The sequence below is a fragment of the Triticum aestivum genome, chromosome 3B, assembly GCF_018294505.1.
Source record: "Triticum aestivum cultivar Chinese Spring chromosome 3B, IWGSC CS RefSeq v2.1, whole genome shotgun sequence".
NCBI classification, from domain to species: domain Eukaryota; kingdom Viridiplantae; phylum Streptophyta; class Magnoliopsida; order Poales; family Poaceae; genus Triticum; species Triticum aestivum.
In genome coordinates this window covers 295,796,652-295,821,327 of record NC_057801.1, presented here as the reverse complement: position 1 = coordinate 295,821,327, position 24,676 = coordinate 295,796,652, and the positions used below count along the sequence as shown (strand labels likewise).

The window sequence follows — 24,676 nt, the reverse complement described above, 5'->3', positions numbered from 1 at the left end:
TGCGATGAATCACCTATCCCTTTTGGGACTTAAATGTGCATTTTCATACTTATAGGACTGAGCTGACACACCCGGAATACTTTTAGGACCTCGGGTGCATTTTACTCTCAAGTTTTAAGGACCACTATTTCATTTCTTCCTGTTCTCTCAGGTTCACAGCTTCTGCACTTAACCAAATCTTTATTTGCAGACTGTAGATGAGCTTGTCTTGAGGAACTTTAATTACTGTGTGATAGATGAAGTTGATTCAATCCTTATTGATGAAGCACGGACACCTCTTATAATATCAGGCCTGGCTGAAAAGCCAAGTGACCGGTATTACAAAGCAGCAAAAATAGCTGAAGCTTTTGAACAAGATATTCATTATACTGTGAGCACAATCAATTCTTACTCTTTTGTTACTGCATATTTCTTATCCCTGTAGAATCTCAGAATGAATGTTCTGTTCTAGATAGATCATGCAACAGCCAACGGATCATTTTAACTGAACAATGTAAAATACAACAAGAACAACAACAAAAACAACAGCAGCCTTTTGTCCCAGGCAAGTTGAGGTATGCTAGATATGGAACCCAACAGAAACATATGGAAACCCAAAAAGCGAAATATAGAAAAAAGTAATCGAAGTATAAAAGAGTAAATTAAGGTTCCGGCACATGGATTGCTGATCTCCATGCAGTCCTATCATGAGCCAAATCTCCAGGTACATTCCAATCCTTCAAATACCTCTTTACCGCCTCCCACCATGTGAACTTTGGTCGCCCCTGCCCCTCTTAGTATTTTTGCTACCCTTTAGAATCCCACTATTAACTGGTGCTTCTGGAGGCCCTTGTAGGATATGTCCAAACCACCTTACTTGCTGTTGGACACACTTCTCTTAATTTGGTGCCACCCTACCCTATCATGTATTACCTCATTCCTATTTTTTGTCCTTGTATGGCCACACACACCATAGCATGCACAATCTGTAATGCTCATTTGTCAGATGTGTTGTCTTTTAGTGTGCCAACGTTCTGCTCCATATAGCATCACAATTTTGATTGTCGTCCTAGAGAACTTACCTTTCAGCTTTTATGGGACCTTCTTGTCACAGAAATGGCAGATGCTTGCCACCACTTCATCCATCTTTTGCTTTGATCCTGTGGCTAACATCTGTTAAGCAAGGTTTTCCCGCTCTTTCCTTAGAAGGACCACTGCACTTCCCCTTTGAGCTTCCACCATTTTGTTCTTGTGATTGGCACCTTTGTCCTGCATAACACAAGTGCGAAGTAGAAATTAGCCACCGCAAGCTTATGCTATGCCTCCACACACTTCCCAGGGTATCACCTTACAATCCAAATGGGTATGCATATCCGTTGTCCTAGTAAGGACATAATCAATCTGGCTAGAGTGCTGGGCACTAGGGATTTCATGTGCCATGGCAGGAAAACCGGGGAAGGTGGCGGAATGGCCTAGAGTTGGGTTGGGAGGCAGATCGAGGAAAAGATCTGCTACGGTGGGCTGAGCGGGGGATTGGGTTAGCAAATGGGAAGACATTTTCATCAAAAATTACATGTCGAGATATGTGGACACTATGCGTGAAGAGATCTAGGCAACGATATCCTTTGTGATCGTTTGGGTATCCTCAGAAAACGCAAGCCGTGGAGCGCGGAGCTAATTTGTTAGGCGTGGTGGCGGTGAGATTGGGTTAACACAGACACCCCAAAATGCTCAAGTGTTCATATGTGGGTGCTCGATGAAAAAGGGCTTCGTGCGGAGTGGTAAGGGTAGCGTGGGTTTTAGTTAAACGAATGTTAAGAACATGGGTGGCGGCACTGTGTGCCTCAACCCAATAGGTAGAGGGCATGGAGGCTTGAAGGAGGGTTCGAACGACTTCATTCATCAATGGTATGGCACATTCAGCCTTCCCATTTGGCGGAGAGGTGTATGGGGACGAAAAGCACAATGTGGTGCCATGAGGCCCCAGCTGTTCACCAAAAGGCAGAGCAGACTCAGATGTAAGGAAGAAGGCTCTGTGAGCCGAACGCGGTGAACCGTGGGGCCACCTGTAAGCGTGTGTGCGCATGTAGGATAAGTAGAGACCGTTGGCTTAGCGTGTGGGGTATGAAATGAGTTGTATCTGAACTTTTCATCTCCTTTCTCTGAATCTCACCAACCCCTCTTCCTCTCCCACCTGTATCCTCTCTCCCATCCCGAATTCTTGCTGTATCCTGGCATGATCAATTGAGTGAATGAATCTGGACATACAGCGAAGTTGGTGTTTTGTGCTGGAGAGGAGATCGATTAATTGAGATGGGAGACCGGAAAAATCGATTGAGGGAGGGAGAAACCAAGAAATCGATCGGAAGAGAGATGGACGGGTTGTGGCGCCGGACCCCCCCCCCCCCCCCCCCCCAAACCTGGGCTCATGATACCATGTTAGAGGAGCAACTTGTCTGTTTGCATAGGCCAAGGGGCAAATATATAGTACAAGAGACTTGGGATACAAGGAATGAAATCTAGACTAATACTCAAGGAACATGGCATGATCAGAAACCCAGGGACGAATACGTATGGACACCTACACCGGTACTCCTTAACACTCTGTAAGCAGACCAATACTCCTTAACGCTCTGTAAGCACCCCGTCATCACGCTTCAGCCTCACAACTTTATTCCTTTTACCGAAAAAGGCTTTTGCCCCGCTTTATATATAATAAAGCGAACACCAGAGCCACAAGGTCCAACAAAACAACAAGGTTCACGCTGCGCACACACGCACAAACTCACACGATAGCACACACAGGTCCAAAAAGGGGGGTTCTGCTGAGGGCACCACTCAACAAGCCCAAAAAACGAAAAAACACAACAAGCGGCTCATGCGGCACAACCGATGCATGTGGCACACGCAGCACATGAAATCATGTAGCTTGCCTTGAAAGAAACTTGTATTCTGTCCCCATCTTTCACCTGTGTTCTTGTTTGAATACCGGTACTAATATTCACTTACCGTTGTGTGTTGTTATGGGTGGCACTTGTTGCCTTGGCTCTTAACTCTTGTAACAATTGTGCTTCTCCTCTTAATGAAAAGAAGGGTAATTGTTTTTTGCACGTTCTGTAAGAAGTATTCTATTGCTGTTCACTTCAGAATAGTACATTTTTAAAATATACGAGTACATTGCTGATAGATCTTCTCTTTGACCTAGCCATAAATCTGTTCTTGTATTCATACTCCTGTTTACTAGTTTGTCAGCTACAATCCAATTCGTTTCTCTTATAAATATTATTTTTTCAGGTTGATGAAAAGCAAAGAAATGTTTTACTAACAGAACAAGGCTACGCTGACGCTGAAGAAATACTGGACATAGATGATTTATATGATCCTCGTGAACAATGGGCTTCATATGTTTTAAATGCAATCAAAGCCAAGGAGCTCTTCCTTAGAGATGTGAATTATATTGTTCGTAGCAAGGAGGTGCTTATTGTGGATGAGTTCACAGGTCGAGTTATGGCAGTAAGTATTGCATTATTTTTTCTCAAAAAACAGTAAGTATTGCATTATTATTCTCGGTGCTGGCAATTTTTGTATAGCCCAAAATTAAGTCAGTGGCTAACTTTAGCAAAAGAGCCTTTCGCCCCGCTTTATATATAAAGCAATGACTGACAACAACCCGGTACAAATGCACGCCACCACAACACTCGCACACACCCAAGGCAGGATACATAGGCGCTGAGCGCAGCAACACCACCCTTAGCACTACAAGAGCAACCGGGGACTCCAACAGTGACCACGCCACCGCGAAGAAATGAAGCCACATACGACGAACGGTGAGCTCCAAGACGATGCCTTCAGGAAGGTTACGACACCGGAGTGCCGCCACCGTCCAATCCGAGGATCAGAGTTTCCCCTGGATCCACATGACGGGCAATGAGAGCCGCGACGACGCCTTCAAGAAGGGAACAAGCAACGCCGTCGCCGGTCGATAGAGCAGGTTTTCACCGCGGCCAACACTCACCGCCACCGAACGCCACACCCCGGCTACCACGCCGCCCACACAGCCATGGCCGTCGGGCAACACCGAGCGACGGGCTCTGCCCATGAGCACCACGCTACCACCACCAGGGCCGACGCCTCGGCATCCAAGACCTCGACACCACCTCACTCGATACCCGCCGCTGCCCCAACCGAAAAGACAGGCGGACCCCGTGGCAAACTAGCCTCCATCGACTCGTCCTGCCACATCAGGCGCGAGACGAGCACGGTCCTGCTGCCGGGCGCGAGACGGGCACGGTCCTGCTCCCATGCGCGAGACGAGCTCGGTCCTTCTGCCCTAGCGTGAGACTATCGATGGGCCACAGCTGGGAGAGGGCCATCACTTCAACGGAAATAGCACCCGGACGATGAGGAGACAGATCGAAGGCCGACACAAGCGGCCTACGGACGAGCCGACGCCGAGACACGCCAGCCGCCGCCATAGCCGACTTGCCAAGCCGCCGTGGAGCCACCCACAGCCGGAGCAGCAGCCACACCGGGCCACTGCCCAACCCGCGCTGACCGACGAGCTCCAAGCGTCGGAGCCGCCGGGTACGCACCCGCGCAACCAGCCACCATGGCCGCCACTTGCACCAAAGCCGCGGCACAGGCCCGCGCAGCCTCCGCGCCACCACCAGCCAACCCCGCCGCCGCGCCACCACGAGCGCGCCGCTGGGACTCGGACTAGTCGCCGCGCCGCCAAGCCTGCGGCCGAAAGCCCCTGACTTGACCCAGATGGGGCCGAGAAGGGTCCGTCATGGCGAGCCACAAGGTCAAGGGGGTATGGCGCCGACGCACAACCGCGACCAGCCCCCACAAGACACGCCCACCGGCGGGCGGGACCACCACCGCCAACACCAGCCGCGCCGCCCGCCGCAGATCGAGATCCAGATCGGGGGGAGCCCGACCAACACCCCGCCACCAACGACGCATCGGCGCACCTCCACTCCCAGCCTAACAGCCGTCGAAGCCCGATGTCCCCGCCGCCGAGAGCCCCGCCGAGCTCCGCACCTGTGGGTGCCCCGACTCATAAGTCGAGGTCACCGAATGCACGTGTACAGTGATCCCAGAGATCAATGCTCACTGAACACACAGAAGCTGAATAACAAGAGTCTTACATCCATACATACCGTCTTACACAAATTGTGACCATTATGGTCAAGTCTTACATTGATAAAGCCTTAAGGGCTGAACATCAGATGAAACACAAGCAGCGGAAATCTTCGTTGATAAGTAGAACCCATGCCATCTGCCTTAACCCTACAGGCATTCTGACTGGGAAGCGTCCTAGTTCGCGTGTTCGTCACCAAAGAACTCTTCCTCGAACTCCTGCTCTTCCATGCCTGGTCAATTAAATAACCAGTGGCAAGCCAATGAGTACTTTGAATGTACTCGCAAGCAACCCATGATTTGGTTCAAAGTAGCAATGCAACTGTACAACAAGTAAGCAACCTAGCTTCAAGCTAGTTGGGATGTCCTATCAACTTGTGGGGTATGCATCAATGAACTTGGGTAACCTTGAGAACAGGTTACAGATATCAACATAAATTGAGTTTGATTCAATGCCATGCCATTCAACATGTCAAGTCACCACCTTGACACAAATAGTTCACTTCTACACACACGTGCACTGAGGTTGTAAAATTTCTGGACATAGTTTAAGTAGCACCTCCCAACTGTCCATGACCGTGGACACGGCTATTCGAATAGTTTGACACTCTGCAGAGGTTGCGCACTTTACCCACAAGATCTGGGAAGCTTTCGTGTCATCCACGATCCCGCGGTACCTCAAGTACCCGGGGTAAGCACCCGATCACTACCTTTCCCTAGACGACACTAACATAGAGTCCACTCGATTGGTAGTAACCCCCGTGCCCAACGTTTCATATCTTAAAATTGTGGGGCCTCGCTCCCGTATTTATCACATACCACAAGCACGGGGTACCAACGGTGTGTCCGGTGCCCTGTAAAAACAGTCATGGCCGCCCTACCTGGCACGACCCCGTCCCGAGAGAGCGCAACAACGACTCTCCCGTCACTAGTAATGCGGGCCCCATGCTAGTATCAGCCTAGGTAATCAATAATGCCCCGTCCCATAAAGGGGTAGAGTGGTTGCACATGTTTGGTTGGGACGGTAATCACACATAAATCTAATCCATCATTTTATACACACACCAAAAGCTCTCTTTTGGTACATCACTTCTTCCGCAAGTGGTGTCCATAGTTCAACATCTCCCAAGGGCATTAGGGGCACCCGATGGGGTTTTCGAAAGAATGTAACCACGAAGAGTTCATGGTACACATGCATCATTTTTGCATCAACTAGTCTCTTGTCAATGCAATCATGAACAAGGTAAAGTCATAGGTAGGGTATGCATCATGTGGTGGTTCACAACAAGTTTACCACCGTCATATTTCATCATCATGCAATCGGTAAAAAAAAAGGGTACCGATGAACAAGAGGGGTGTCATGGTCAAAGGGCTGCTTGCCTTGATTGGCTTGGTCTTCAAAGTCTTCAGGCCCTTCTCCTTCTTCTTCTCCAACTACTACGTCAAACACGGGATCTAATCGTCGCAAGAAAACAACGGAAAAATAAGACAATAATAAAAACAGAAAAGTCAAAGTGCTCAGAAAAATGTCAACTTATTTTTGTAAAATACTAGGAGGAAAACTAAGAAGGGGAAAATTCTTAGTTTTGGATTTGGAGTTAGGGGGACAGAGTACTGGATTTTTAAACAGGGATTTTATTGTTCAATTTGAATTTAAATTTGAACAGTGCAGAAAAGTGTAATGGATGTGTGTGAAAGTTACATCAATAAATAGGTGGGATTATTCTAAGATTTTAGGAGTTGGATTTATTGCATTTGGATAAATATTTTATCCTGAGGAATTTTTAGAAAAGTGACAGAAAAAGAAAAAGAAAAGTGGCACTGTGCCACTGGGCCGGAAAGGCCACAGTGCAGCAGGCCCCGGGGGGAAATCGGCCCGCGCGAGGCCGCCACGTCGAAGGCGTAAAGGCGAAGTACGCCTTCAACCGACGGGCGAACCGGTGCGCGCGCGTGTGCGTTTTTAAACCCGACAGGTGGGTCCCACCCGTCAGGGCGTGAGGCTGACGGACAGGGCCCACGGCCGTCGTCGTCTACCTCCGTCCAGAGGCGACGGCGTGCTCGCCGGCGGTGATATAGGGCACGGGAGGATGCGTGGGTGGTACCGTTGGACTCAGGGGGATGTCGCCGTTCGGGTGGTGGTGGAGATGGTTGCCGGAGCAGCCTGGTTCGCCGGCGACGAGGTCACGCGGCGGAGGTGCTTTGGGCGTCGATGGTTCCGGTCGTTCCCGGCTGCAAAAAGAGTGGGGGAGAGAGGGGAAAGGGTCAGCGAGGCCGCGCGGTTCCAGATCGAGAGAAAACGGGGGCGGAGGAGGCCTTTACCGCGCGGACGCCGACGAGCCGAGGCGGCGGAGCTCGAGCTCGATCTCGAGTTGGGCGGCTCTGGAGACGAATGGATGGTGCGGGAGGTTGATTAGGAGTGTGGGGGAGCGACAGGGAGTGAGAGAGGGGCTCGTGGTTGCCTTTTATAGGCTGGCCGAGGTCCACCGTAGGCGTGGCCTACGGGTGCCCGCGGGATCGGCTCAGGTGGCCGTTAGAGAGGGAATGGGGGCTCGGGGGTGTTCGTGGGAGTGGTTTAGGGTGCCAGGGAGAGAGAGGAGGAGAGGGACGAGCTGCGGGCGGGCCACAGGAGAGGCGCGAGCATTGGCCGAGCGGGGCGGCGCTCTGGCGCGAGCTGCAGGAGAGAGAGAAGGGCGCGGGAGCAAGTGGGCAGCCTGCTGGCGTGGAGCGGACGTCGAGGGGCATCGACTGGCGCGCGGGGGAGGCTCGAGGTGGTCGGGGGACGTGGCGTCAACTGTCGGGTGCCCAGCCAGGCGCTCCAGAGCGCGACTTTGGCCGGCATCCGCGGTTTTCCCGCGTCCCCGCGCATCCACTTGTGTCTGGCAGCTGGAGGGGGCATGGGCAAAAGCTGGAGAGAGCCTTGGATGCTCTGGAAAGCTGAGGGGAGAGAAGGAGGCTGAGAGAGAGGGAGGAATCTGTTGTCCAGAGAAGAAAAATTGGGTTCCCCCTCCCTTCATCATTGCTTCCTCGGGCAGAAAAGCATCCAGGTGATAGGGGGAACTAGGAGGGGTTGTGGTAAAAAGCAGAGCTCATGGAGATTAGTGGGAGAGGCCAAAAATGGGATTTTGGTAAAGTGGCAGAAGGTGTTTGATGCTGGTTTGGGCAAGTAGATGATTTCCATTTGTCATGCGACTCCACAGGGTGAAATGGCACATATAATTAGGGCCTTCCACCCATTTTGAGCTCATTTGGGCAAAGTTGCCAATGCAACTTTTGTAAACCCTAGAAATTGGCAGGAATGAACTTGTGCAGATCTAGTTGAGCAAATCACTTCTCCTTGATGCACCACTTGGTGTGGTGGCCTCATTTAGTCATGTGATCATGTTCACAAAAGTTGGGATCAAGGAGAGAAAGTTGGTAGTACAAAGTTGTTCAAATTTGATTCTGGTCAGAGGGGGTTTTGGGGCAAGGAGACGAAGTATATGAGGTGGAGTTGTGTTGACTTTTAAAGAGCACTTGAAAATCACAGAGAGAAGAACCAACTCCAAATAAAAAGCCAAATAATGCAAAAGTTTTTGTTGGTCCAAATTTTCATGCTTTATTAATGCAAATGCCATGTTACAAAAAGCAGGGTGTGACAGCACCCCACGAGCGGCTAACCCGCGCCGCCGCAGCCTCGAACAGGGGAGGGAAGGAAAGGCCCCGCCGCCGCCCGCGTCGCACGGGGCGGCGGCGAGGGGGAGGAGAGGCTGGAGGGGAAGGAGTTCGCCGGGGCGGATCGAGGGCCCCCCTGACGCGCGCGCGGGGTGCATCGCGGGAGCGGTTCAGGGGGAGGAAGCCAACACTATATATGAGTGGCTAACTTTATGTGTATATAATGGATCTACGTCGCATACACTTCTCCAAAGATCCGTGAATCATCCTAAAGTGGGACAGGCGGGGAGTAGGAAAAATGTTAGGAGAGGGATTTCTGTTTTGTAAGTGAAAGTTCCATTTATCATATCCATCCCCAAAATTGATTCTTTCCGATGTCTCCTTGTTAGTGCATTTGCTATGTCAAATCATACTCAGCTGATGTCTGGAGCAACTCTTTGATAGCTAATGGATGTATACTTTTGGTTATTTGTTATATCCTTGATATAGTGAATCCCTGTGCAATTGTGCTACCAGAAAATCTTCTGTTGTCAGCATTTCTCTATGCATTTGCACCCTGACTAAGAACATAGTCATGAATATTGTTGTATGTGTGGCCCATCCCTGTTGGCCCATGTGGCCCAGGCCTATATCGTGACTGACCTAAGACTGCCCATAGTGGGAGTAACATAGGTGGTAACATCACACCTATCTAGACAAAATAGATGATGTGGCAAGTAATTAATGATGAAAGAGAGTCATGTAGTAACATAGCTAGTTACTCATACTATGAGTAACATCACACATACCAAGACAAGATGAGTCTACAACCTAATAAATGAAGAGTTGCATGATACCACACATATGTTACTCCCCACTATAGAGGTAGTAACATAGACTAGTAACATATGCATGTTACTAGTCTAAGTTACTGCCCACTATGGGTAGTCTAAAGAAGGACGAGCTCGTCCCTGTCCGGAGACAAGTGCCGCCACAACCTATCAAGCAGGTTAGGAGCCCCTCCTCTACGGCTTACATGGTATCAGAGGGCAGAGTATTAGAGGAGGCGGCGACGGTGGCGTAATTGCTGGCGAGGCGGCGGGGTCCGGCGGGAAGACAACAGCGGATCTGGGCGGTTGTGGGCGTGCAGCTCGCAATGCGGTGGGGCTGCGGGGCAACTGCAGGGGTCAGCAACGAGGTCTGGTGCACAACGACGGTGGGGCTTGGTCAGGGTCACGAGGATCTCCACGCCCCCTTGCTGGTTCTCATTGCCTGCTGCTGCTTCTGGTGCTGTTTCTCGATGGCTTGGTTAGAGGGACGTGGTGCGCGCGGGAGGCGCTGCTGCTGGCTGCTGAACTCTCAGGGCTTGGCAGAGGAATACGAAATGGGTGCTGTGGTACTGCTGGGTGATTTGGTGCTGCTTGGCAGAGGAAGCACAGGTGCTGCTGCGTGCGGTACTGCTTATTCTGCTGAGAGCTGCTGGTGCTGGTTGGAGTTGGTGGTGGCGCTGCTGGCTAGCTTGGTGCTGGCGCACGTAGGAGAGGTCTCACAGCCAAGTGAGTAGCTGAAGTGAGTGATCCTGGTTGTGGTGTGGCTGTTGATTGCAGAGGAAGGACGCAACAGTGTAGATGGTACATCCAGGAGAAGAGGAGGCGGAGGCAGTCATGTGGACTGAATTTACTGCTGCTATAGAGAAACTTGCGTCGCTCATGATTATGAAAGCTGCCGAGGGGTCACCTCCTGCAGGTGGCGCCATTGTTGTGTCCCACACAGATCTGCTTGAGCTCATGCACAATGATGTCAAGTTGAATGGCGTGAGCAGCTACCTGAGCTGGTCGAGGCGGGCCGACCAGGCGGGCCTTGTTGGTCTTGAAGACAAAGGGTGTGATGGGACATGTCCTTGGAACGGTTGAAGAACCGGTTGGCAAGGAGAGGTCAGAATGGAAAAAGTGGAGTGTCACTGACTCCATGATACTGGCTTGTATGCTCAGTTCTCTGATTCCTGCTATTGCAGCGTCTGTTCAGGCATTCTTGAGTGCTTCTGATGTGTGGACCCTGCTGTCCAAAAGGTACTCATGTAGGGGAACTCTGATGCTCATGTCTCAAATCGAAGACAAGATCCATGCTGTGACGAAAAACGTGGTGGTGTATGTGAATAAGCTGCAACACCTTTGGGCCGATCTGGATATGTGTGATCCACTTTAGCTTCCCCATGCATAATCCATGGAGATTGCCAGGTATTGGGTTGAGCGCAGGCATGTGATGCAGTTTCTAAAAGGTCTCAATCAAGGCTTTGAGAGCAGGCACACATACAGCGCTTGTGTCTCTAGATGAGGACATTGTTGCGATGTCCCAGGAAGAGGTACACCTGCAATCTAGAGGAGATGGAAATGAATCTGCTTACAGAGTGGCTGACCAATGAGGTTCTAGGGATTGTTACAAGTGTGGTCAACCAGGGCATATCAGTCGGATTTGCATAGAACCACCCATAAGAGGCAGAGGGTATAGTGGTGGCAGCAGCAACAGAGGTGGTCGGAATGGGAGTGGTGGTCAGACTGGGCATGGTGGTTATTGGAATGCTCTCAAGGCAAATGTAGCTACCTCAGCCGAGGTGAAGCAGCGAGGACAGGAGACTGCTACTAGTTATGTCAACTTTGTCGACAAATAAAAGGTAAGATTGAACACACATCAATAGCAAAAACAACAACAAAGCCTTTAGTCCCAAACAAGTTGGGGTAGGCTAGAGCTGATACCCATAAGATCTCGAAACCAACTTATGGTTCTGGCACGTGGATAGCTAACTTCCACACACCCCTGTCCATGGCTAGTTTTGAACACGCATCAATAGCATCTCATAAAATAAATTATGCATGGGTGCTTGACTCTGGAGCATCACAACATGTTTCTGGAGACTTTAATGAGTTCGCATCCCATATCCCGCAGTCCCACACACATTAGAAAACTATTTACACGACAGTGGCACAACCTAGCCCATCACAACAGTTGGGACAGCCTGCTGCACACTGTGTATTGAATTATCCTCAGTGTCGCATGTGCCAGCTTTTTCCGTCAACTTAGTATCCTTGAGTGCTTTGATTGACCAAATTGATTGTGGAATAATTATGGACAAGGTTGTGTGCTCGATCCAGGAGAGATCAATGGGCAAGAGTCTTAGGACTGCAGCGAGGCGTAGGGGACTGTGGTACATGGACCGCAGCAAGACAGACCGGGAGGGAATGCACATGCTAGCTGCAGTTGCTGATGATAAAGAGGCTAGAGCCTTAATCCATCACTGTAGTATGGAACATATGTCTTTTGACAAAATGTATCAAGTATTTGTTGATGTAATGAGTGGTGTGGACAAGAGCAAGCTGAACTGTGATGCGCGTGAGTTTGCTAGACATACCAGGGGCTCATATGTGAGTAAGGAGATCATGAGCATATCTTCTTCTGTGTTAATCCATTCTGATGTATGGACATGTCTAGTGTTATCTAACAGTGGTATGCAGTACTCCGTTACATTCATTTATTTCCGAGACATAAAGATGAGGTGGTCCAGACTTTTTATGCACTTGTTCAGACCCAATTTAATGTGACAATTCAAGAACTCAAATCAGACAATGGCACTGAGTATGTTAACAAGGCCATTGGCGCCTTCATTTCTGACAAGGGCATCCTGCATCAAACATCTTTTGTGGACACACCTCAAAATCAAGTGTCTGAAAGGAAAAATCGCCACCTACTGGAGATGGCCCGGGCATTGATGTTCACCATGGATGTGCCCAAGTTCCTTTGGAGTGAAGTTGTCATGATGGCCACCTTCTTGATCAATTGCATGCCATCCTAGGTGACAGGTATGAAATCACCGTGTGAGTTGGTTTTCGTAGAAATAAATTTCCAGTTCCTCCCAAGATGTTTGGTTGCACTTGTTTTGATCGTGATCATAGGCCATCAGTCAATAAATTGGATCCTCCGGCAGTTAAGTGCATCTTTATTGGGTATTCTTCAGGATAAAGAGGGTACAAATGTTGGACTCCATCTGAGAGAACATTTGTGAGCATGGATGTTAGAGCATCTCCAGCCGCGCCCCCAACAGGCCCCCCAGGGCGAATTTTTTCTCGCCGGCGCCGAAAAAACCCCCCAGTCGCGCCCCCAATATGCCGAAATCCGCCGGCTCTGGCCCGTTTTTGGGCCCGGCGATCCCAGGCCGAACCCAGCATACCGTGGGGCGCTCGGGGGCTCCGGCGGAAGAGAAAACCACGTCTGGGCCACACTGTCAGGGAAAAAGTGAAGACCAACGGCTAGATTCGCCCCCACCCCCGCGCGACCTCCCGCCACCTTGCCGGTCCCGGCGCCGCCCACCGCCCACCACCGCTAGATAGGCCATTCCCCGCCGGAAAAGAGAGGGGTTTCGCCGCGGCAACCTCTCCACACCTTTCTGGGCGAGTTCTCCGGCGCTCCGGCCGCGCAGGGCGGGATACCGACGGCTGTGCGTCCACCTGGGATGCTTGGAAGCATCGACTGCATGCATTAGAAATGGAAAAACTGACCATTTGCTTGGCAAGGGATGTACAAAGGCGCGAAAGACGGTTGCAGTGTGGTACTTGAGGCAGTGGTCACACAGGACCTCTGGATTTGGCACTCCTTTCGTATGCCAGGAACTCACAATGACATCAACGTGCTGCAGTGCTCCCCTGTCTTTGCCAAGCTTGTTGAAGGTCATTCTCCTCCGGTGAACATCGAGGTCAATGGGCTACAACAAGGGATACTACCTAGCAGATGGCATCTATTCGAGATGGTCTACATTTGTGAATACTATCTCAAACCCTGTGCCAGGAGGCAAGAACTCCCACTTCGCGAAGGTTCAGGAGGCTTGCAGGAAGGATGTCGAGCGGGCATTTGGTGTGCTCCAATCTCGATTTGCTGTTGTCCGGTACCCCGCTCAGACCTGGTCGAAAGATCAAATGTGGGAGATCATGACTTGCTGTGTTATCTTGCAGAACATGATCATTAAGAGCGAGCAGGAAGAGCCACTGTTTGACACTTAACCATATTACAGGCAGGGTCCTCTTGCCCAAGTTGATCACCAGCTACCGGCAACCTGGACTGCCTTCCTCAATATGCGTCAGGAGATCCGGGACCCACAGGTGCATCAACAGCTGCAGCAGGATCTGGTGGAGCACCTACGGAGGCTCAAGGGCAACGCCTAGCTCGACGTGTGATGAAATATGAGTTTTTATTTGTTGAACTATATAATTTGCATTGAACTATTTGTAGTTGAACTATTTGATTTCTATTGATTTTCTGTGATGAACTATGTGTTAAAAAGTAGCTTATGTTGAATTTGCGTCGAAGCACAGCTAATATGGCCCGATTTGCGCCGATAGCGGGCCGAAAATGGGCTGAAAAGCGGGCAAATTTGCGCCAAAATTGGGCCGATATCGGCGCCTGGGGGCGGCGGCTGGGAACCCAATCGCCCCCAAGTTGATTTTAACGCTGGTTCGCCGCCAGACGGTGATTTTTCAAGCCCCCCGGGGGGGGGGGGCAATGGCTAGAGATGCTCTTACATTTCGTGAATCGGAACCTTTCTAGGGTGAAAAAACCGATCTCCGTGTCATTTTGAAGGTCTTTGACCCATCTCAGGTTGGTGAAATTGGTCAAGAGGGGGAGAGTAATAGCACATTAGCTCATGTGACTCCTTTGACACAAGCATTGACCTACACTGGCGATGTGTAGGTTTGTGCACCGACTCAAATTGGTAGCGTGCCTAGAGGTGTGCCGAGGTGGACAACAGAGCAAGAGGAGCACCTAAAGGTCTATTCACGGAAGCGAGGTGATGGTGTTGCATCAGCTCCGATTGGTAGTGTGTCGAGGTGGACAAGATGATGTTGCATCAGCTCCGATTGGTAGTGTGCTGAGGTGGACAACAGAGCAAGAGGAGCACCTGAAGGTGTATTCAAGGAAGCATGGTAATGGTGTTGCACATTAGGGGGAGCAACTAGACCAGCCACTAAGGGAACAACAGGGTAGTACGGATCTGATTTCTGTTAGGAAAGCAACTTATATTATTAGGAAGCCGAAGCCAACATATATACACATACATGAGGATGCCAAAAGGTTACAGGAGGATGCCAAGAGACTAGAATACAAAAGGCCAAAAAGACATCATTAATATAACTCTAACACCTCCCCCCCTCAACCTCATGGTGGATCCACAACACTGAGTTTGGAAAGCTAGCTGTAACTCAGAAGGCACATACCGAAGAGCAACAACATGATCCTGCACTGCAGCGCGCACATAAGAAGCATCAACACCAATATGCTTGGTAAGCTCATGCTTCATGGGATCCCGTGCAATACTGATAGCACCTGTACTGTCTGACAAGAAGGTGGTAGGTGTAGTAACAGAAACACCAAAATGCTCCAGTAACCATCGTAACCAAGTCACCTCTGCTGTCAGAAGAGACATAGCTCGCAACTCAGCCTCTGCACTCGAACGGGAAATTGTAGTCTGTTTCTTCGTCTTCTAGGCAAATGAGAGAACCACCAAGAAAAACACAGTAAGCAGAAAGAACGGCGATCCATAGGATCACTAGCCCACGTAGCATCCGAATAGGCCTGGAGCTGTAACGAGCTGGAGCAGGGAAAGAAGAGACGGTGAGAGATCGTGCCACGAATATACCGTAGAACACGAAGAAGGTGACTATAGTGTACCGAAGTGGGAGAAGAAACAAACCGACTCAAGATATGGACAAGATAGGAGATAGCCGGACGAGTGATAGCGAGATAGACAAGACTCCCAACAAGATGACGATAACATGTCGGATCAGAGAAGGGCTCACCATCAGAAGCGCGAAGGTGAACATTGAGCTCCATAGGAGTCTCAACAGTGCGCTCATCACTAAGAGTCGCACGAGTAAGAAGATCTTGGATATACTTTTCTTGGGAAATAAAAAAGCCATCAGAGGTGGAGGAAACCTCAATCCCAAGTAACGAAGAGGACCAAGATCGGACATAAGAAACTGTGCATTGAGACGGGCCTTGACAAAGGCGATATACTCAAGGTCGTCGCCGATGATGATCATGTCATCAACATATAGAAGGGTCCGACCACGGGCTGAAAGGTGGACAAACAGTGCCGGATCATGAGCACTCGCTGAAAAACCAGCGGCAGTCACCACAGAGGCAAAACGCTCAAACTAGGCGTGAGGGGCTTGCTTAAGGCCATAAAGAGAGCGACGAAGACGGCATACCATGCCATCAGGAACAGAGTACCCTAGTGGTGGCTGCATATAAACCTCCTCACGCAACTCACCATTAAGAAAGGCATTCTTAACATCAAGCTGAGAAACAGACCAATGGCGAATAGAGACCACAGTGAGAAGTGTGCGGATAGTGGTCATATGGGCCACAGGAGCAAAAGTCTCATCGTAATCACGACCATGCTCCTGCTGAAAGCCACAAGCCACAATACGAGCTTTGTAACGCTCAAGAGAACCATCGGAGCGAGTCTTAACCTTGTAGACCCACTTACAAGTGATCGGACGAACACCGGGAGGAAGAGAAACAAGATCCCACGTGCCGGTCCGCTCAAGACCAGCTAGCTCCTCTGCCATCGCAAACTGCCATTCAGGATGAACATTATCTTCGCGATAAGAGGTAGGCTCAAGTACAGCCGAAAGACCATATCGACTAGGAGAACAGCGGTCAGGGGGAGGGCGAGGCCGAGCCCGAAGACCATAAGTTGGCTGCGATGAGGAGGATGACGCGCAAGAAGTAGATGGCACGTCAGTGAATTTATCCACAACACGTGGACGACGAGTATAACGGAAAGGAAAGGAGGGAAGAGGTGGAATCACTGGTGTTGGAGACGAGGAATGTATCGGTGCTAAAGGTGGAGAAGGGGAAGGTATCGATGATGAAGGTGGAGAAGGGGAAGGTATCAGTGATGAAGGTGGAGAGTCATGCGATGAGAGGAGAAGAATCCGTAGGAGAGGATGACGTTGGATCTGCAGCAGGACGAGGAATAGGAATATTAGGCACAGAGGGAGGTGTATCCGGAAACGTAAGAAAAGAGATGTCCTCCGCTGAAAAAGCCGAGGAGGATGGACGCGGATAGAAGGGACGGGACTCACCAAAAGTCACATCCCGGGAAATACACATCCGGCGACCGACAGGATCCCTACACCGATAGCCCTTATGCCCATCACTGTATCCGAGAGGAATACCACCCTGTAGAGCAGTAGAAGGCTGAATGTTGATGAGATAGGTGGAAGTGGTAACAGCCTCAACCCAAAAGTGAGGCGGAAGAGAGGCGGCGATCATCATTGCACGCGCCGTCTCAAGAAGGTGACAATGCTTGCACTCAGCCACACCATTCTGAGCATGAGCACCAGGGCAAGAGAATTGAGTAAGAGTACCCTGCTCAGCAAGAAATCCTCGTAGCGCATGAGAGATATACTCACCAGTTGAATCTGCGCGAAAAACATGAATAGGAGCGGAAAACTAGGTATGAACCATGGCAGCAAATTTTTGTATATAGATAAGACCTCACTACGAGAAGACATGAAATAGATCCAAGTGTACCGAGAAAAATCGTCTATAAAGATAATATAGTAGCGATGACCGCCTTTTGAAGCGAAGGGAGCCGGACCCCAAACATCAGAGTGAACGAGATCAAAAGGATGCTCGGACACTGACTCATTGTGAGGGTAGGACAGCTGAATCTGCTTGCCAAGTCTGCAACCCAGACAATCGAACGAAGCATTACCGGAGACAGACCCCAGAACACCACGATGAACCAAAGACGAGAGACGAGAACCACATAAATGCCCAAGACGATGATGCCACTGTTGAAAAGAGCTGGTAGATGCAGCTACAGGGGCTGCAAGACTGGCGGTGGTGGCAGCAGAGGGAAGACGAAGCCAATCAAGCTCCCAGAGACCATCAGAGCGTCGAGGGCCAGCACCAAGCAGAGCGCCCGTGCGACGATCCTGAACAGAACATGAATCAAAGTCGAGAATGACCCTACAACTAGAGTCAACAATCTGACCACCAGATATGAGTTGCATGGTAAGTGGAGGAACATGAGCGATAGAGGGAACATGAAATGAAAAAGTGCTAAGAGTGCCTCGACTAGCTACAGGGAGGGGAGTGCCATCAGCTGTAAGAACACGGACAGGAGGCTCGACAGGTCGAACGGAGGTCAAAGTGGAAGAATCACAAGTCATATGAAAAGACGCTCCAGTATCAAGAATCCATGGAGATGTACTTGAATGAGTTGAAGTTGTTTCTCAATGCCAGAGGAGTTAGTCACAGAACCTGCAGAAACTGTCGGTGAAGAATCCCAAGCATCAAGCAGGCATCGCAGCTGTGCAATCTCACGCGCAGACAGTGACACGTGAGAAGAGGTCGAGGTAGAAACACCTGCTGGCGATGAGCAGTTGCCTCCACCCGTGGAAGTCGCGTGAAGAGTCGACCGAGAGTAGCGAGACGTAGAGCCGCATGTGGAAACCGACAATCACCAGGTGCGGAAGTTGTGGGAAGAATCGCTGAAGAATGACCAACACCAGGAGGTAGTGCGGCTGCCGAAGGTGTCAATGTAGAGCGGCCAGCAGCACCGGTGGATGTCGCAAAATGTGTCAAAGTAGAGCGACAACCACCACCTCCAAGCGGGCGAGCACCAAGCACCGAGGAACGGCGCACGTGCGAGACGGGATCCATGTATGGAGCACCGTCAAAAAATACAGGGCAACATTGAACCTTTTTTTTGTCTCTTTTTACATATGTTTTTCTCTCTTTTCTCTCTCTCTCTCTCTCTCTCTCTTTTTTTACCAATAGACAAGAACAGATCTGGATTGATCCAAATCAACCACAGCTCACGGCTTCGTACAGCGGAAGGCAGCAAGCGCTACAAGCCCGACCTAGGAGGTCAGCAAGTGGAGGCAGCAGCCTGGGAAGGTAGGGGCGCACAGCTAGGCACTCGTCGAAGACCGGCTACGCGGACTGAGCAAGTGGAGCCGCAACTGTGCAATAGTGGGGCCGGCGGCCTGGCAGAGACCGGCAACCCGCCGTCGCTACCGTCAATCCCGACCTGGGAGAATTCGTGCGCCCGATTTGCTTCAGGTTGCCTCGCAGCGGTGCGTAGTGGAAGAAAACGGGGCAACTCGATCCAGAGGAGTGGAGACGGCCGGTGACTCGATCCAGAGTTTGAGACAGACGCGCAGGCGTGCAGCAACCAGACGCCCGATCCAGAGCTAGTGAAGACGAGATGGGCGAGACAGAGCCCGATATGGAACCGGCCGGTGGGGGAAAATGGCGGCCGATGGCGGGAATCGGCGGCCTGCGGCGAAAAACAGCGGCTGATGAAGGCACAACCCGACCTGGAGGTGGACCAGTGGCTGGTGGCAGAAGTAGCCGGCGGCGGAAATCGGTTTGGTGGCGGCCGCGGCAACAGACGAGGTTGACCGCCGGGGAGGCAGCAGATGAAGTGGAGCAGAACAGTCGACACCCAAAAAAAATCCCTAACCTAGGCTCATGATACCGTGTTAGGAAAGCAACTTATATTATTAGGAGGCCAAAGCCAACATATATACACATACATGAGGATGCCAAGAGACTAGAATACAAAAGGCCAAAAGACATCACTAATATAACTCAACAGTTTCCATCTCTCATGGGTATCAGGCTGAAAGGTGGTAGCTACAAAAGGTCTCCATTTATCTCTCCATAAGTTGTCGTACAAACAAAATAGCTTCCATGGTCGACCTCCCAGGCATGAAACCAAACTGATTCTTGGTCACACCTGTCATTTTTCTTAAGCGGTGCTCAGTGACTTCCGGTAGCTTAATTGTTGGCTCATCAGCTTAATTCCACGGTAATTAGTACATCTTTGAACATCCCCCTTGTTCTTGAAGATTGATACTAGTATACTCTGCCTCCATTCTTCGGTCATCTTGTTTGATCGAAAAATGAGGTTGAAAAGCTTAGTTAGCCATACTATCGCTATGTCTCCAAGGCTTCTCCACACCTCAATGAGATACAATCAGAGGCCATCGCCTTGCCTTCTTTCATCCTTTCTAAAGCCTCCTGACTTAAGTCTCCTAGATTTGTTGCACAAAACGTCTGTTCATATCATCAAAGGAGGCATCCAGCTCAATGGTAGATCTCTCATTCTCCCCATTGAACAGCTTGTCGAAGTATTCTCGCTATCTATGCTTGATCTCCTCGTCCTTCACCACGGTTTACAAATATTCATCCACACAATGTCTGAAGATAAATGAGAGGGCAAAAGACACAAAGCCTCAAGTGATGACTGACTTATGATTATTATTATATCAGGTTATTTTGATGGTTTGGCAAATCTTTTTATTTTGTAACAATTATTGTATCTCAAAGATAGGAAATCTAGTGTAATTATAAAATCTAAGCCATGGGTGATGATATAAACATAAAGAGTTTGTAGATTAGTTTCTTTGTTTAAGGTATATTGTTTTATTTTGGCAGGGCAGAAGATGGAGTGATGGACTCCACCAAGCAATTGAGGCAAAAGAAGGTGTGCAGATACAGAATGAAACCATAACCCTCGCATCTATAAGTTACCAGAACTTCTTTCTTCAGGCAAGTGACGATCCTTTCGTTCTAATCCTTAAATGTTATTGACCTCTGCGAAATGATAAGTGCCAATAAGCCAATAATCATTGACTGGCTATATCATGTTCAACGCTAATTGAGCTTTAACAGCCGCTAACCATTGTTGAGCATTCATCTAAAAAGCCCATTGTTGAGCATTTCCGTTGATAGTGGTAAATTGTAAATGTGATGAAGAATGTATGGCTCACTGTGCTAGATTGATTACTCTCTTCCGTTTACTTTCGGAGATGTTCACTGGGTTATTTGGCAGGAAACTGATACGTTTTATGACAGTTTCCGAAACTCTGTGGCATGACTGGAACTGCAGCTACAGAAAGACAGGAGTTCGAGAGCATATACAAACTAAAAGTTACAGTTGTTCCAACGAATAAGCCTATGATAAGGAAGGTGATTGCCATCCTGTTTCATTGTGCATATTTAGTTTGTAGTAATTGTAGGTCTCTCGATTCAATTTTCCAAGTCCCCCCTTTCTGAGAATATTCGACTATGCTTCTTCCTTTGCAGGACGATTCAGATGTTGTTTTCAGAGCAACAAGTGGAAAATGGCGTGCTGCTGTTGTGGAGATATCAAGAATGAATAAAGCTTGCCGTCCTGTGCTTGTTGGTACAACTAGTGTTGAGCAAAGTGAAACTTTGTCAGAACAACTACGTGAAGCAGGGATTCCTCACGAGGTATGCTTGTTAGCTTCACAAACGGTACCTAGTCCTGCCTTCCCTGTTTAGCACAACACATAGTTAACTAGTTCTTTTTTCTTTCAAAATTTAGTTTGTTAGCAACTTTCTGTTAAAATAGAATTTGTAAGTTTATTTAGGATCAGGTCCGGAATGATGATGTACGTGATAGAGTTGGGGTAGCACCGATTGAAGAGAAGCTTGTCTAACATTGTCTGAGATGGTTTGGGCATAAACAACGGAGGCCCCCAGAAGCGCCAGTGCGCAGCGGACAGATAAAGCGTGCTTATAATGTCAAGAGAGGTCGGGGTAGACCAAACTTGACATGGGAGGAGTCCGTTAAGAGAGATCTGAAGGATTGGAATATCAGCAAGGAACTAGCCATGGGCAGGGGTGCATGGAAGTTAGCTAGCCACGTGCCAGAACCATGACTTGATTTTCGAGATCTTACGGGTTTCAACTCTAGCCTACCCCAACTTGTTTGGGACTAAAAGCTAAAAGACTTTGTTGTTGTTGTTGTACAGACTTTGTAAGTTTATTAAATGTACTCCAGTTTACATCTTCTCACCCTTTAGTTTGCGCCTGTTATATTTCCCAAGATCTCTAAAGCAATCTGAAGTTTTTTATTTTGAACTTTCTGTTGAAGGTCCTTAATGCTAAACCAGAGAATGTGGAGAGGGAGGCAGAGATTGTAGCTCAGAGTGGACGCCTTGGTGCAGTGACAATTGCCACCAATATGGCAGGACGTGGCACTGATATTATCCTTGGAGGCAATGCGGAATTCATGGCCAGGCTGAAGTTGCGTGAGATGCTTATGCCAAGGTATTTAAAATCCTTGTCAGGAGAATTCCCAAATGGTATCCGAGACACTGCATCTGATTTTTTCCCTCTACAGGTGCTCAACATTGCTTATATCTTCTTTTGATTCTGAAATCATGTTGCAGAATTGTCAATCCAGTTGATGGTGTCATTGTGTCCAAAAAGCAGCTTCCACCAAGAAAGACATGGAAGGTAAATAATGAACTATATGTTCAGTAGTTATTTTAATATGTATATAAGTTATGCAGAGGCCGGGAGTGATCTTAGCAATTGTATCATCTTGATGTAATGATCTGAGTTCAATAAAAGCTTCCTTATCAAAAAAAAAGTGATGACTAGTGGCCTTCAAGATTCTGTGAATTATTCTTTAGATTGCTGCGTTATGATTTAATATGTGATGAAGTTCAGTTCCCAATGGCTTATTGCACTATCCCCTCTTTCAGACAAATGAAAGCTTGTTCCCTTGTGAACTTTCAGAAGATACACTATCATGTATCAAAGATGCAGTTGAAGTGGCTGTCAAAGAATGGGGAGAAAAGTCATTACCTGAGCTAGAAGCTGAAGAGCGTCTCTCCTACTCATGTGAGAAGGTAGGCCTTTTGAAGTTATCACAAATTTTTTGCATGCTCTTTTAAGAGATATTTGGGTTATTTAAGTATCTATCACCAAATGATTATTCCACATGTATTTTTAGTTGAAATCTGAAGTATAAGTGTTAAAATAGGTGTCGAATATTGTGTGTACAAGTTGTGGTACAGTTGGACTTATAATTAGCGGAGCGTTAGGTGTTTGAGCCGAACATGTGTAACCTGGGCATATTATATAAGGGGACTGCGGGGTAGCCAAATAGACTAGACATAAGCTGCTAGGTAAGACATATATCACGAGAGGGATGGTCCGGCGCCCGTGGCAGGGGTGGCCGGACTGGCCGTGCGTGGTGGTCAGGTTGCTGTTTGACGGCCTCAACTGGCTTATCATCGACTGTATCATGTGATTTTGTACATGGGGAGGAGCGCCCATAGTCATGCCTTGGGGATGCATCCATGTTGGTGAATCTCGTTAACAAATCTCGGTGTCGTGCTTGTGTGATTGCTTGTCCTTGACGGATCAATGTGCACCTTGAATTATTCTAACAAGTGGTGTCAGGTCAAGGTTTTAAGGAGGTCATTGTCTTGATCTAGAAGATGAAGAGTAATCAGGATCGGCAACCGCAAGTCGCCGGATCAAGTTATCAGATTGATCATGATGGTAAGTTTCGGATCTGAGTCAGAGAGTCCTCTTGTAGGGGCTGGCGAGTTGGCCCAGGGGGCTCGCCGAGCCAGGCCAGGAGCAACGGCCCATGCTGGCACGAACAGGTCTATGAAGGGGCTGCATACAAAGGGGTTGAGACCCAGGCGCTGGATGTTCAGCCTGGAGTCGTGCTTGGACATCGTGAGGATTTGTTTCAAAAATGGACATCGGCACAAGGACTAAGAGTCAGGCCATGATGCCATCAAGAAAGAAATCGGCATACGTGTGGTGAATAAGGAGTTTGGCTAGCTAGCTTTGTTGATGTCCTTTTTTTTGTTCACGTGGGAAGGCTACAAGGGACTTTGCTTTAGTTTTCTTTGCTGGTACACATTTGTGTGATGGTCAAGGTGAAGGCTTGAGGAGTCTGGAGCGTGTCATGAGGATCATGTTTTACAGGAGCGTCTAGCAATGCACCGTGATGTGCTGGGTTGATATGGCGCGAGGTGTGGAACATGGTTGCAGGCGGGCCAGTTTGGATGGGGACAGACATATAAGGCGTTTGGCCTGGTAGGTCGACAAGGATGTCAGTCGATATGGAAGACGGCGGTGGTCTCATCGACGACGACATAGGAGCGTGATGCTGATGATGGCCGACTTCTAGGCATGGCATCACGCGGCGCATGTCTAAGGGCTTGTGTAGCATGGCGATGGCGCGGGGTTGATTCAAGACGGTGTACACATGAGAGCTTGAAGTCGACGGGCGTGGGGTGGCATGTACAACCACCATGGAGTCATGTTGAAGGTGGAGCTAGGGTTTAATGGGACACTTCACTCGATGCTGACAGAGGTTACGGCATAAGTCAAAATTATTTCAGCAGGAAAAGTGAGGGGCATGATGTTCGGGCTGGGATCCAATGGTTCAAGGGATACGTGAAACTTGGCATCGGTCGGTGATGATCGGTTGTTCTCTGCAGTGAGGATTGAGGTGGTCTGGGTTCACGACCTAGTATATTCGTCAGGGACAACGAAGGCTCGGATGGTGATAGCGGCGAGGCGAGCGGTAAGCATGGGACACAATGATAGATCATAGCACTGGTGGTCAGACTTGTGGTCTGACGAAGTGTGGAGAGGATGCTGAAGCAGTGCTGGCGAGTACCAGGTTTGAGTTGGTGACTAGAGCTATCGAGTTTGACGTATCAGATGGATGAATGTTGACCATGGAGAATATGCGAAAGTGGTGGGAAGTCTGAATGTCAAAAGCTTGGAGAGTACATGGCCGTATATTATGTGGTGTTCAGTGCACATGACAAAGTGCGGATGACAAATGCCAAAGGAGGCGGACTACTATAGCTACCAGACATATAGAGACTGTTAAGAAAAAAAGGATGAGACAAATGCGAATTTGACTCGAGATGACTAAAGGGCAACCAAGAATTCCTTGAAGTGCAAACATGCAGTCAACAATAGCGATAATGGTGAGCTCGGAAATCCTTATATGTGGCATCTAATATGCGAGTTGTTCACTTTCACACAGATCAAGGAAGAAGCTACT

The 24,676-nt window shown here is 49.0% G+C and overlaps 1 protein-coding gene across 2 annotated transcripts in view; it reads left to right on the top strand.

Annotated features, from left to right (window-relative positions):
* The window catches only part of LOC123069769 (protein translocase subunit SECA1, chloroplastic), a 60,440-nt gene that overhangs the window by 6,224 nt on the left and 29,540 nt on the right, over positions 1-24,676 (top strand). For both annotated transcript variants that reach the window (XM_044492708.1, XM_044492707.1), the window contains exons 4-11: positions 191-370; positions 3,274-3,492; positions 20,257-20,370; positions 20,677-20,790; positions 20,908-21,075; positions 21,722-21,897; positions 22,020-22,086; positions 22,338-22,484. In XM_044492708.1, coding sequence (XP_044348643.1) covers positions 191-370; positions 3,274-3,492; positions 20,257-20,370; positions 20,677-20,790; positions 20,908-21,075; positions 21,722-21,897; positions 22,020-22,086; positions 22,338-22,484 — 1,185 coding nt within the window. The remainder of the gene's footprint in view (positions 1-190; positions 371-3,273; positions 3,493-20,256; positions 20,371-20,676; positions 20,791-20,907; positions 21,076-21,721; positions 21,898-22,019; positions 22,087-22,337; positions 22,485-24,676) is intronic.